Source organism: Ammodytes marinus (assembly GCF_949987685.1).
Source record: "Ammodytes marinus genome assembly, chromosome: 12".
Taxonomy (NCBI): Eukaryota; Metazoa; Chordata; class Actinopteri; order Uranoscopiformes; family Ammodytidae; genus Ammodytes; species Ammodytes marinus.
In genome coordinates, this window is record NC_137216.1 from 29941321 (window position 1) to 29956320 (window position 15000).

General features: G+C 40.0%; 3 protein-coding genes across 3 annotated transcripts in view; 1 reads left to right on the forward strand and 2 right to left on the reverse strand.

Annotated features, from left to right (window-relative positions):
- The window catches only part of gpr82 (G protein-coupled receptor 82), a gene marked incomplete at both ends in the record, with an annotated part of 3308 nt that extends 1225 nt beyond the window's left edge, over positions 1–2083 (reverse strand). The window contains 3 exons of the mRNA XM_080037921.1: positions 227–355; positions 664–884; positions 1477–2083. Of these exons, the coding sequence (XP_079894047.1) occupies positions 227–355; positions 664–884; positions 1477–2083 (957 nt within the window). The remainder of the gene's footprint in view (positions 1–226; positions 356–663; positions 885–1476) is intronic.
- caska (calcium/calmodulin-dependent serine protein kinase a) overlaps positions 1–15000 on the forward strand; it is a gene marked incomplete at its 5' end in the record, with an annotated part of 74810 nt that overhangs the window by 8929 nt on the left and 50881 nt on the right. The gene's annotated exons all lie outside the window — the stretch shown is intronic.
- On the reverse strand, positions 4471–11801 carry LOC307258627 (putative G-protein coupled receptor 34). Its single transcript, XM_080038252.1, has 3 exons — positions 11451–11801; positions 6701–7302; positions 4471–6092 (listed from the first exon to the last, which is right to left on the reverse strand). Exons 2-3 carry the CDS (start codon positions 7267–7269, stop codon positions 5507–5509), a joined length of 1155 nt encoding a protein of 384 aa, XP_079894378.1. The 5' UTR covers positions 7270–7302; positions 11451–11801; the 3' UTR covers positions 4471–5506.

The following is a 15000-nucleotide window of genomic DNA, read 5'->3' on the forward strand; positions in this document are numbered from 1 at the left end:
TCAAGATGGCGGCACTAGGCCTTGGTCCAAAATATGCAGAAATATGGACATATATGAGAACCTTTCTAAGGGAAAAAATTATAATTAAAAAAAAAAAAAATCAGCTATTATGCACTAAATTAAACGTACTTATGGATATTGTAATTACTTTCTACAAAATCTGCTAGGAAATAAAACACAAAATTCTACACACTGCAGGTTTAAGATGCAATGTCCAGTCACTCACCTCGACCAAGGTGGAGAGAGGATGACAGCTGTTGGGATCTAGAGGTGAAGATGTTTTCTGATTGTGAGCCAGAGAAATGAAGATGGGTTTGAAGATATGGTGCGGCAGCAGGCACACTGAAAGAACTACCTGCCAAGATACACAAGAAATATGGATTATTTATTACACACTGTACGGACGGACGGACAGATAGATAGATAGATAGATGGATGGATGGATGGATGGATGGATAGATAGATGGATAGATAGATAGATAGATAGATAGATAGATAGATAGATAGATGGATGGATAGATGCAAAGATAGATAGATAGATAGATAGATAGATAGATAGATAGATAGATAGATAGATAGATAGATAGATAGATAGATAGATAGATAGATAGATAGATAGATTATTCTTAAACTTTAGAGTATAATATAATAAGTCATAAGCACCTGAATGATCACTATCTTGCGTAGCGCCCTACCCAGCATGCATTGGGAGGTGTTGAGGTGTGTGTTGCTACGTGAACGTGTGATGTGTGTCAGAACGGTCATGTATGAGATGAGGACCAGCAGATAGCAGACGAAGAACAAGATTATAACGGGTACGGTGAACCAGGCAGACAGACGGCCGCCCAGCTCAACTACAGGGCTGTAACACATCTCCACTTTACCTTAGGGGAAGAAAACATGTTTGTTAAACCTGCAGTGTGTAGAATTTTGGGTTTTATTTCCTAGCAGCTTTTGTAGAAAATAATTATAATATCCATAAGTACGTTTAATTTAGTGCATAATTGCAGATTTTTTTTTTTAGAATTATTATTTTTTTTCCTTAGAAAGGGTCCATATTTCTGCATATTTTGGACCAAGGCCTAGTGCCGCCATTTTGGAAGTGTTGGAATATCATCAGGTGCATTGTTTAAAATTTAGAATTGTTCTTGTCCTTGAAGGCCACTGTAGCTTCTGTTATTATTCAAAAGGGTTGGGGTTACCCAGGGAGCGTTGCATTCTAGAACTTTGTAGAACTTTCTTGATGATGTCATATTACACACTGCACCTTTAAAAGGGAGCACTGTGTAATATGACATCATCAAAAAAAAATTATTCAAAAAAAATGTTCAGCCATTATGCACTAAATTAAATGTACTTATGGATATTATAATTACTTTCTACAAAATCTGCTAGGAAATAAAACCCACAATTCTACACACTGCAGGTTTAAAAGTAAAAAACTAAAATAAAACTAAAATACATTTTCCAACATACCTTTTTCGACTCCTTCCTCTCTGCTCCCCGTGGCTTCATTCACAGAGTAGTAAACAGTCACTGGCACAATAGCTGTTACGGCCAGAACCCACACCACACCACACACTCTGCCCGCGAAAGATGTCTTCGCAAGGCATGTGAAAAATCCCGCTGGTAGCACTTTCATACACACACTCGGTTGGGACGCGTGTGTGTTCGTTACGAGGGCCGCAAATCTACCCAGGGCCACCCAAGTAAGAATCAAAAGCCCAATGTAGATGTTACTGTGCATGAGTGGTGTAACTACATGCAGTACAAGTTGACACAGGAGGCAATTTTGCAGCCGGGCTGATCCCAGCGCATAGTAGGCCGCTAGAAAGGGCGCAGCAAGGGATAGGAGCAGATTTGAAAAGCTTAAATTTGTGAGGTAAATGTGGGTGGGAGAGAGGGTTGGGATGGATCGTAAAAACACCCATAGAGATACAGCATTGCCGGGTAAGGCCGTTATGAAGAGGAGGGTGTAGAGAGAGGGGAGGAGGTAGAGTGTGGTGGCAGTGGGGCAGAGAGAGAGGACTGAGGGAGAGGAGGAAGAATTATCCGCTTGAAATGTGTAGGATGTGTTCTCCATTTTTCATCTGAAATTACACAAAAATTTGATGTTCAAGTTTATATTGTCAAAGGTGGAGGCAAAAATATGAAAAAAAAACTATAAAAGCTTCCAAAAATGTCCCGCGTCTAATAATTAGAAGTTGTAGTTGCTCATCCTTTTTTATTATGTTATGAACAAAACAATGACAAAATGTATCCGCATATTTGTAAGAAGAAAACGTACAAAGTAATGTTATGCAAAATTGTCAAATGTTTGTATGTAATGTAATATGTCAATGTTTAAACACCAAATGTTCTTTTAAATCAATTTCTAAGTTAAGATTAGACAGCTTGAAAATCACTTCATTCAACAACATTCTTAAACTTGAGGGGGGGGGGTGCCCTTAGCTCAGTTGGTAGGGTGCCCCCCCCCCCCCCATGGGCCTCGGCCAGCAGCAGACCCGGGTTCGATTCCAGCCCGCGGTCGTTCTCTGCATGTCACTCCCCTCTCTGCCCCATTTCAACTCTGTCTCTACACTATCAATAAAGCATAAAAAATGCCAAAAAAAAAACATTCTTAAACTAATAGTTAATCAAATGAACCTATACATTATTTAGTCAGAAATGTAACTGCTCAGTTAAATACATACCAGTGACTTTGGCTCTGGCAAGATCATTCAACGAGCGTCAACAACAGCCACACTGCATCAAACGAAGCGTTCACAGACGAATGCACAAACTATATAAAACACCAAAGCTATTCTGCTTCTTGCTGCTTCGTATCAAACGAAAGGTTAACTGTTTAAATATGTCTGTGTATCTTAACCACTGTGTGTGTGTGTGTGTGTGTGTGTGTGTGTGTGTGTGTGTGTGTGTGTGTGTGTGTGTGTGTGTGTGTGTGTGTGTGTGTGTGTGTGTGTGTGTGTGTGTGTGTGTGTGTGTGTGTGTGTGTGTGTGTGTGTGTGTGTGTGTGTGTGTGTGTGTGTGTGTGCGCACGCGTCCATATACCACTCGCCTTGTATGTGGTCAAAATGTGGCTTATGTATATGTGAGAACAGAGACTGGTAGGAGGTTGTGGTGCTATATGTAGGTTTCTATTTAGACATACAAGTGGTGCACTATTGAATGTGACAGGACAGGAGCAATTAAAACTCTGGTTGCGTTCCGAATCTCATACTCTTTCTTTTTTCTATTCTACATACTACATCCGACGATAAAAATAATCTAGTTAGGATGCAGTAGGCATACACTTGGGACATAATTTACTCTCTTATTTCATCATAACATTGCGCCTTGATCTTGCCTCTTGCTTTTATATCCGTCGCATCCCCGTTTGTTTTCATATGGAGGCTTTGTCGATGTGACGTCACTTCACGTGCGCACTGGATTGTGGGTCAGAATCGCCCAAATAGGATGCAGTTTTCAACACTAACAATCTTGGCCGCATGAAGTAGGACATCCGGGTACTTCTAACCATCCTAAATCTGGCCATAAGAATCGGGACATCCTAAATCTTTTTTCTACATACTATATAGTAGAAAGTATGCGATTCGGAACGCAACCTCTGTCTGAAAAACATTATCATAAAAAAAGTGGTGTGGTCAAAGTTGGCTTATGTGACTTTAGAAAATGAAGGTAGGACGTTGAGGTGCTGCATGTATGTGCTTCTGATACATGTGGTGCACTATTCATTGTTAAACTTTTAATCCAACTAGTTATCTTTTGAGATAACTCATCGTTCATATTATGTACTGATGTAATGTATCTTTCATATGTATTCACACTTACAATGTTGATGTCTGCACACTAGGAATTACAAACAATAACAATTGTTAATATCTGTTAAAGCTGGGGTATGTGATTTCTGATTGGTCAAAGTTAACATGAGCGGTACACTTTGACCAATCAGAGCGAGGCTCCGATTCTCTGTTCTTATTGGCTGTTGGGACTGTCCATTCACTTTGGCACGACTTTGTTGGTGTAGAGCGTGTCAGGGAGGGACCATAGGGGAGGGACCAAAGAGAACAAGTGGAGCGGTTGAGGTATTTGGATTCAAATCTCTATCCCAACTGCCATTTTCTCCCCAAATCCTCCACCCCAGCTTTAAGTAGCTTTGTCAATTGTTAAATAATATTCTTTAATTCTGCCTCTGGGGGGCGCTATTGTTCTAGTTGTTGCTAATTAACAAAGAGAGGTGTGTGTGTGTGTGTGTGTGTGTGTGTGTGTGTGTGTGTGTGTGTGTGTGTGTGTGTGTGTGTGTGTGTGTGTGTGTGTGTGTGTGTGTGTGTGTGTGTGTGTGTGTGTGTGTGTGTGTGTGTGTGTGTGTGTGTGTGTGTGTGTGTGTGTGTGTGTGTGTGTGTGTGTCAGAGACTTGAATACCTCTTTCTTCTCATCGTAAAGCAGCATCTATTTTGATTACACGTACAATGATGATACAATACAATTTAGTAATAATGGCAAATGAAAAACAAGATTGAAGTAAACTGAACATTTATTGAATAAATGTTTACAGATAAAAATATTTGAAAATGATAAATATGCATAATTTATGTCACTTGTCCTTCCCTTTATCGGTCTACATCTAATCTGTAGGTCCATTGTACATTATTTCATGTCAGTCCAGTTTGTAATATAGTCCGGTACTGTAATATATCGCCTCTGTATCGCAGTTCTCAGTTCTTCGTTGCAGTGGTCGCGGGTTCAAATCCGACCCGTGGACCTTTACTGCAGGTCATCCTCTCTCTCTCTCTCTCTCTCTCTCTCTCTGTCTCTGTCTCTGTCACTGTCTCTCTCTCTCTCTCTCTCTCTGTCTCTCTCTCTGTCTCCCCATTTCAATTCTGTTTCTCTCCGTACAGTCAAATGAAGCTTAAAAATGCCAAAAAAAAAAAGAAAGAAAAATATATAGAGAATATATTTTTTAAATGCCACCAAAAGCGTTTTATTTGCACATGTCTGGTCCATGATCCTTTTAGGTCCTGTTTATGACACGTATACGTTGGAGACACTGGGCTTATTGTCCTTTTGTGCCTTTAAGAGCCAGCAGTGTCCGATTCCATTTTCTCCTTCTAGTCCAAAAAAGTCTTAAATCTCTCTTGCTATAGTGCGTAACATTTTTATATATATATGAATGTCGTTTACATTCAAGCCATCAGCCAAATTTCTCAGTATGGCAGCGTTTACAAACTGGTGTCAACCCCCCGCCCCCTGACACTGGTGCATGAGCTCAGAAAAATCCCCAAGAAGAGCCCAAGAAATGTTTCAGTTGTTGATTCCTCTGCTAAGAAAAAACCTGGACGTACAGCAGAAGGTATAAAATCCATGCGCGACCATCACTGAAGGCTTTACCTCATGTAGATGGCGATGCACCGACAGTGTTGTTGTAATTACTCAGAATTCCTCATGGGGGGCCAACAGAAGTTACACACTAGAGCTTTAAGATGTAGGAAACCTTGCAGAATGCCTTTTACGAACCCGCAGTGTCAGAATCAGTTCCAAATTTCTCTTTCTTTAAATTGCCGATCAAGCCAACTTTAGCCTGCGTTCTATCCATACGTCCGTTCTTACCGTCCAACTCGTTTGTTGAGCTGCTCCCACTCACGGCCACCGCATCACGCACACAACACACAGCGCTCACCAAACGCAAAACCTCCTTCCTCACCGACGAAGACAGCAAAAAATACAACACAGGATCGAGGCAACTATTCAGGGCCGACAGCAGCAACGCAACTTCATTGGCAACGTCGGCAATACGTCGCAAAATACACGAGGTATCCGTAATCTGGGTTTTTATGTAGAAAATCCGTACGGTGTGGTAAGGCAAGAAACAGATGGTGAATAGCACAAGGATGAAGAATGATTTGCGGGCGGTTCTTGCGTAGCGTTGTGCGTTGGGTAAGTCCGGCTTTTCCTGAGATGTTCTGAGAAGTTTAAGGGCGATTTTTCCGTATGAAACGACCAGCGAAATGAAGACCAGCCAGAACAGCACCAGCATGAAGATGTTGATGTAGGCCTTCCATTTTGCCTTGTGCAGCAATTTGTAGTGGAAACACCTGAGAGAGAAAGAAAGAAAGAAAGAAAGAAAGAAAGAAAGAAAGAAAGAAAGAAAGAAAGAAAGAAAGAAAGAAACGTGTTAGTTCAAATACTACTGGAATTTCTGATTTAAAAAAAGTCATACTTAAAGCGATAGTGCGTGACTTTTTTCATATAAATGAATGTCTGTTACATCCAACCCATCGCCAAACGAGTTGACACAAAGTTGATTAAGCCTATTATCAGCTCCACAAAACTATCTCTGTATTTCTCAGTATGGCAGCGTTTACAAACTGGTAAACTTCTTAAATTTGTGATTTTAATTGCATGACTAAAAGCATTTTAAAAAACATATAGCTGCGGGCGCTCCGGTGGTGTAGTGGATAGAGCGCGTACCATATTGGCTCCGGCCTTCGTTGCAGTGGTCGCGGGTGCAAATCCAACCCGTGGACCTTTACTGCAGGTCATCCCCCTCTCTCTCTCTCTCTCTCTCTCTCTCTCTCTCTCTCTCTCTCTCTCTCTCTCTCTCTGTCTCCCCATTTAAACTCTGTACTGTCAAATAAAGCTTGAAAATGCAAAAAAAAATATCTTAAAAAAAAAAAAAAAAAAACATATAGACACCACCAACCTGTCTGCTTCTGCGTGGTTGTTTGACATCAACAGTGCGAAGGTAAATCCAAGAGCCACGATCCAAACCACAGCACACAGGCCAGAGCTCCATCTAGTGGATAGGAGTGGGTACTGCACGCCCGCACCACGATTAATCTTCATGTATCTATCCACGCTTATCAGCCCAAGTAGCGTCACACTAATATACATGTTCATATAGAAAATAGTGCCCACTGCTTTGCACAAAGTCGGCCCCAGGTTCCACACATTACCTTGGCTGTGGTAAATAATCCTAAACGGTAAGCACACTATAAGAAGTAAATCGGCGAAAGCTACGTTTATGAGGAAAACTCGCACGGAATTTTTTTTGGAGTGGACACAGAAGAACACCCATAGTGCTATGAGGTTTCCAGATAGGCCAAATATGAAGATTAAAGAGTAGAGTATGGCTAGGGGGCTTTGCAATGCGTCGTGGTCCACGCAATTTAGTGTGTCAGGGGTTGAAGTTGAGTTGATTTCGATGGTTGTGGTGTTGAGGAGAAAGGTGGAAGCAGTGTGGGAGGAGCTGGAGATGTTCTGAGATGTCATGGTGGAATTATGTTTGTTGGTTGATTTTTAGACCTGATAGTGGAGAAAGAAGAAGCACAAATTAAACATGATCTCACACACACGCAGGCAGGCAGGCAGGCACGCACTCACTCACTCACTCACTCACTCACTCACTCACTCACTCACTCACTCACTCACTCACTCACTCACTGGTGGTGTAGTAGATAGAGTGCGTACCATATTGGCTCAGGCCTCGTTGCAGTGGTCGCGGGTTCAAATCCAACCCGTGGACCTTTACTGCAGGTCATCCCCCCCCCTCTCTCTCTCTCTCTCTCTCTCTCTCTCTCTCTGTCTCTGTCTCTCTCTCTCTCTCTCTCTCTCTCTCTCTCTCTCTCTCTCTCTCTCTCTCTCTCTCTCTCTCTCCCCATTTCAACTTTGTACTGTCTAACAAAGCTTGAAAATGCCAAAAAATAATCTTAAAAAGTTCCTCGTAGCACCTTTAATCGCTGGTCATACACATTCAATGAGAGGCAAGTTTTTACCACTTGGGTTTACTTTTTTTTGTGTAAATTTTTTCAGGTGTGTGTGTACTGTATGTCACACATAATTTTAAACTAATGATGAATGAAAAAAAAATATAAACATTTTATATCATTAACCACCAAATCTACCAGGAACTGCCTCCTGCTTTTACCAATGCCATAGGACAGCAGCCAATGGCCATAACAGCATTAGCTAGAAATGCTGAAAGGGCTGCATTTCTAACTAATGCAAGATAACAGAACTTAAAGGTGCAGTGTGTAATATGACATCATCAAGAAAGTTCTACAAAGTTCTAGAATGCAACACTCCCTGGGTAACCCCAACCCTTTTGAATAATAACAGAAGCTACAGTGGCCTTCAAGGACAAGAACAATTCTAAATTTTAAACAATGCACCCGATGACATTCCAAAAACATGGATTCCTCCATAAGACTTGCCTGCTCAATGTACAAAATGTAATATTAATATTTGTAATTCTCCACACTTTACACCAATGAGGACATATTTATGAATGAGGATATTGATTTTAGCTAATACATTACTTAAAATGTTACACAGTGCCCCTTTAAGGCAAGTTACAGCAGACTAAAACTTTTTTTCAATTTTGAGATGTTTGTCTGTTTGTCATCCATAGAATGTCTTCTTTCATACTAGTATAAATCAAAGGTCCACAATGTACATTCAGGTGTTTATTTGACTAAACCTTGTCTGTCTGTGTATTTCTCCTATACAACCATCTTTAACGGACATTATCTCAACATTACTCTGAACCAAAAATCTCAACTTCTAAAGCACTTACATCAACTAAACTTTCCATAATTCATTCTCAGCACTATTCTGAAGGTTATTACAGAAGGATTTGTTCATATGTTGTTCACTGTCTGATTTATGAGATACATTTTGAATATAATAAATGACTTTGAGTCCATATCAAAAGGTCCGTATCTGAAACAGTAGTAAATGTATAACAGCTGTCTTTGCTCAGACTACACTACACAGCCCTTTTCTCACTGCCAGAGGAACTAACTTTTGATTGATTGATTGATTGTCTTTATTTCGAACATGCAATAAAAAATAGATAATAAATAACAAACAAACAAAAGCAAAACAAAGAAATAGAATTAAAAAAAAAATAAAGAAAAACAGACATGCTCGAAAGGGGGTAGGAGGAAGTAAAAAACTTATCTAGTCCTACCCCTTAACAGATCAATTTTGCTTGGATAGATTATGTTATTAGCATGTCAGTATAATAAAAAGCTATAATAATGCATATATACATGAGTACCGAATCATTTTGTGCATATATATATATATATATATACATACACATACATACATACACACACACATATACATATATATAATAAACAATCATATATATATATACTATAAACTATTTATATTACATTATAAATACCCATACATGTATATTTAGTGTGAATGCTGGAGCTTCCAGCATTCACACTATTGTTATCCAAATCTTTATTAAACTTATTTTTCCGCTTCCGTACGTTTTTTGGCTCTCTTCAACTCCTTCAAATCTTCAGCTATTTCAACCATACAAATACCAAAATGTTCAGCTCTTTAAGGACATGTTTGGACCTCTTTTAACATTTTTCTACCTTTTAAACTTTTTAAAATATTCAGCTTTTTAACCAACTTATTTAACACTGAAGCGGATGGGAGCAGCCTCCAAATCCTTCAAAAGTGTAACTCCTTCAAATTTTCAGCTATTTAAACCATTCAATAATCACAATGTTCAGCTCTTTCAGCACACTATTAAACACATTTCAACATGTTTCAATCTTTTAAACTATTTCAAATATTCAGCTTTTTAACAAATTATTTTAACATTGAAGCGGATAGGAGCAGCATTCCAAACCGCTAAAACTTCCTCTGCTTTGAAACCTATCTCCTCCCGCATTTTTTCAGCTAGAGACTCCATTCAAACGTTAAACAATTCACATTAATTACAGCTATTAAACTCCCATTCAACTTTTTAAAATCTTCAACTGTCTTTGAACAAACATAGTTTTAGTTTTAAGCTTTTTTCAACCTCTTTCTAAATTTATAATGGGATCCAGATGGGACGGAATGTTCAGAGGCAGAGTGGGGGAACCAACTGTTACAGTGTAGAACTGTTGTAAAAATACACCAAAACCTTCCACATAATTGGCTCTCACTCCCACAAATTAAACCCTATGTGGATAATTTTTACATCAAAATGTAGGACATATTCTGCCGGTCGCATAGATGTGACTACTGAAACAATCGGACCTACACAATGGGAGGTCTGGGTTTCCAAGCTAAATGGTGTCCAACCAACTGCCGCCTTGATAACTGAGACATGACATTTCTGGAGAAAGGCAGACTGTACCACACTTTTAAAAGGCTCTGGTTCTCATATTCTTCACATTACAGGCACAATCTTCACACTGTGTCTTCATCAGATTCTTCTGGTTCTAACAATAAAATAATTTTGTCAGTTAGACTCACGGTCCGTCAGTTAGAGACAGTGGTTTGAGGTGAAGTTTTGAGGCCTCTAAAAGGTGGGATTTCTGCCTGATCAAAGACCCTCAATAAGACATACACTCAGCTGGGTGACTCACTCTGCCCATTAAAGGGCAATTTCACTTTTTTTTCTTGATTATTTTTTTCTCTTTTCCGCTTTATTAGACAGTTCGGAGAGGCACAGTTGAAATGGGGCAAACACTCTGCTCTTTGAAGGCCTATTTCACACATAATTTTTTTTTCATGTATTTCAGTTATAATTTTATCTAGACATTTTTAAATATTCAACATCATTCCTATAAGAGTTAAACAATTCACTACTGTTCATACTTAAGACTGTTTCTTACTTTTCCACATCTTCATACTCCTTTAGCTGATTCATATACATTCAAGCCATCAATGTACTTTAGCTCCAAGTCTATTCAATTACTATTTCATAGTTTTAAGATTTTTATCCATGTCTTTCAACTTCTTCATAATTTCAGCAAGAAATGTTATTCAAACCTCTATATATTCAACTTTTCAACTCCTTTTAAACTTATTTTACACAATTATGACCTTTATAAACTTCAACAACTTTATAAACCTTTATAGACCTTTTTCAAATCTTCATACTCAGCTATCCAGTTTAGCGTAAGCTGTTTCAGCATTCACACGCATTTTCAGTAGGAAATGCATTTTCTAGTGTAAGTTACTATACATATATAAATATTACAAATATAAATACAAATACCATGTACCACTTAAAAAGATAATGTTTATATATGTTTTCAAATACTTTATTTTTTATTTTCAGACAACTGAAAAAGTGAACACACAAACAAAAGACAAAACAAAATAAACAGCTAACATGGCGTATACTCTACTTAACAGGTTTCTAAGGACATTGTTTAAACTAAAAGGTAAATGTTAAGCAGAAAATAAAAAGTCAACGAGGTGTCATGTAGGTCGCTTCAGTACTGTTATATAGTCCAGGAAAGGCTGACATATCTGTTTAAATTGTTCTGCTTTCCCTGAAATCTCACAACGGATTTTATCCATATATAAAGTAAGCCACATATCAAAGCATGGGGCTATCTCCTTATTCCAAACCTTAAGAATATTTTTTTGGCGATAACCATCCCATACTGGATAGACTAGACACATATTGCTTATACTTGACTTACCTCGTCACTGAAGCCCCATTAAAAAAAACGTGTGATCTTCTGTGTTCTCGCAAAATCAAAAATATAATCTCAGTTGTGTAGTTTTAGTCGTCTGAGTAACTCCAGTAAATTTCCTCAAAGTTTTAGTCCGTTGTAAAAAACCATCCAGAACTTGCTGCTGAGAAGAAATTGAACACCCCTTCCTTGAGACATTGTTTATACAAGTGTGTGTGTCATGTGTGACTCTCTCTGCGTGTGTGTGTGTGTGTGTGTGTGTGTGTGTGTGTGTGTGTGTGTGCCTGTCTGTCTGTGAGTGTGTGTGTGTGTGTGTGTGGGTGTGTGTGTGTGTGTGTGTGTGTGTGTGTGTGTATCTGTCTGTGAGTGTGTGTGTGTGTGTGTGTCTGTGTGTGTGTGCCTGTCTGTCTGTGAGTGTGTGTGTGAGTGTGTGTGTGTGTGTGTGTGTGTGTGTGTGTCTGTCTGTCTGTGTGTGTGCGCGCGCGTGTGAGTCAGTGATCAAATGAAAATAGTGCTGTGTAGAGAGTCTTCTGCTTTCTTTAGTTTCCTGTCCAGCTGTGGCAGTGAAAAGCTGAAGCTGCGATTGTGGTGATAGATAGAGAGAGCAAGGAAGAGAGAGAGAGAGAGAGAGAGAGAGAGAGAGATACTGGGCAGGGGAGAGAGACAGAACTTAAAACTTGTGGTCAACCCCATCCCCCCCCCCTCTTCCTCTTTCCTTTTAAAGTAGAAAGACTGGGCAGGGCTTAGTGCATACATACTGAGTAGTTCCAAACAATTATATTTTTTTAGCACTGTCAGGTTCTATAGAAGGTGACTGTTACTGTGTGTGCATTTTTCGAAGAGGAAATGGTCATCGCTAGTTAGCTTAGCTCAAACACTGGCAGTCAATGAGATATGTTAGCCATGAAGATACACTTTATAACATCACTAAACACTCCTGTGTGCTTGTTGGGACTTGGTTTTTATATTTATTTTAGACCCAAAAACAAATGCATATTTACTTGACAAAAGCGGTAGTGTTTATGGGTGTATGAATGTGTGTGTGAATGGGTGAATGTGTACAAAACAATGTAAAGCGCTTTGGGTCTGTGAAAAACCAGGGAAAAGCGCTTTATAAGTGTAGTCCATTTACCATTTACAATTTGCGTTGAACCCAATAGTGAGGCCACAAGCATAAAAAAAAAAAAGAATTTCAACCATTCCTTTTAGTATGCACCAGGTCTTACATAAACACAATGTGCTTTCCACTCTTGTCTGTGGTTATAGAGTAGAGGTATTCTCTGCTGAGAGTAGCCAACTGAGAAAGACAAGGCTCCCAAAATACACAACCGTATGTCTCCACAATACTAAAAGCAAATGCCAGGATCCAGTGTACTCCAAGGCCAAGGGTTTTTAAATTACCACCCAGGAGATCTTAGCTGTTTTTTTTTATTCACTTTTCTGATCTCTGTATTCTTCTGTATACTTGATGTATTTTAATCTTGATGTATTTTAATCTTGCCCCTGTAAAGCACTTTGAATGGCCTTGTGTCTGAATTGTGCTATAGAAATCATTATACAGCTCTTTTCCCTGGTTTTTCACAGACTCAAAGCGCTTTACACTGTTTTGTACACATTCACCCATTCACACACACATTCATACACCGATAGCAGCAGCAGCTACCACGCAGGGTGCAAGCTAACTATCAGGAGACATTTTAGGGTTCAGTGTCTCTTTGCCCAGGGACACTTGGACATGTGGCGGGGAGACGGGGGAGCGAACCACCGACCCTGTAACCCAGTGGACGACCGAACCGCCCTACACACTTCACCACAGCTGGCAAACCCTCGAGTTAAATGTGTCGGCAAAATGTCGAGGGAATCGTACTGAAGGCTCTTGACTGTTGATCATGGCAGAACTTTATGGAACTGTGGGTCAGAGTAAAGGCTTTGGACACGTGGTTATTTTTGGCATACTGCATTCGAGACACACACACACACACACCCACACACACACACACACACACTCTCACACACTCACACACACACACACACACACACACACACACACTCTCTCACACACTCACACACACACACACACACACTCTCACACACTCACACACACACACACACACACACACACACACACGGACACACACTCACGCACTCACACACACACACACACACACACACGCTTCCTAACAGAGTTGCATTATAGTGTTGTTGGGGGTATGACTCTGGATTTGATGAATCGACAGTTTGTTTGTGTTTATGTGTTTTCCTCTCAATGGACTAGAGCAGGATGCATTGTGGGACTGTGTGTGTGTGTGTGTGTGTGTGTGTGTGTGTGTGTGTGTGTGTGTGTGTGTGTGTGTCTGATTTCCATGTTAGGAATCAGACTTTATATATGGAGTTTATTAACCATTTTACCATTGTTTTAAAGCTATAGTGAGTAACTTTTTTCCATTTAAAATGAATGTCAGTTACAGTCAAGCCACGTATATGTATGTATATAGACACACACGCGACCACCACATATTTGCACATGTTTCTTTGCATGAAAAAGTACCTCAGCAAAGAGGATGTGAAACCACTAGGTGTGTGTGTGTGTGTGCGCGTGTGTGTGTGTGCGTGTGTGTGCGCGTGTGTGTGTGTGTGTGTGTGTGTGTGTGTGTGTGTGTGTGTGTGTGTGTGTGTGTGTGTGTGTGTGTGTGTGTGTGTGTGTGTGTGTGTGTGTGTGTGTGTGTGTGTGTGTGTGTGTGTGTGTGTGTGTGTGTGTGTGTGTGTGTGTGTGTGTGCGCGTGCGCCTGTCTGTGCGCGTGTGTGTATGTGCGTGTGCGCCTGTCTGTCTGTCTGTGTGTGTGTATGTGCGTGTCTGTCTGTCTATCTGTCTGTGTGTCTGTCTGTCTGTGTGTATGTGCGTGTGTCTGTCTGTCTGTCTGTCTGACTGTCTGTGTGTGTGTGTATGTGCGTGTGTCTGTCTGTCTGTCTGTGTGTGTGTGTATGTGCGTCTGTCTGTCTGTCTGTCTGTCTGTCTGTCTGTCTGTCATGTAGGAAGCTTTTTTTTAACCTTATGCAAACCATAAAAAGTCACTGTTGTTTGAGATACATCGTGACACTTCAAATTGAGTACACATCACGTATCTTTGAGGCACCCGGAACCAAACGTACAGTGAAACAGTCACTTTTCAGGAAGCTATTATTTCTATAGCACAATTCAGTTACGAGGCTCTTCAAAGGGCTTTACAGAGAGACGGCATAGAAATACATCGTTACAGAGAGAGGGCATAGAAATACATCGTTACAGAGAGAGGGCATAGAAATACATCGTTACAGAGAGAGGGCATAGAAATACATCGTTACAGAGAGAGGGCATAGAAATACATCGTTACAGAGAGAGGGCATAGAAATACATCTTTACAGAGAGAGGGCATAGAAATACATCGTTACAGAGAGAGGGCATAGAAATACATCGTTACAGAGAGAGGGCATAGAAATACATCGTTACAGAGAGAGGGCATAGAAATACATCGTTACAGAGAGAGGGCATAGAAATACATCGTTACAGAGAGAGGGC

Bases quoted from the DNA above. Each gene is read 5' to 3' on its own strand.
- LOC307258627 (XM_080038252.1), bottom strand. From the start codon at position 7,269: ATGACATCTCAGAACATCTCCAGCTCCTCCCACACTGCTTCCACCTTT. The intron at 6,093-6,700 runs GTTGGTGGTGTC...TTTCTCTCTCAG, and splicing joins AACCACGCAGAAGCAGACAG to GTGTTTCCACTACAAATTGC.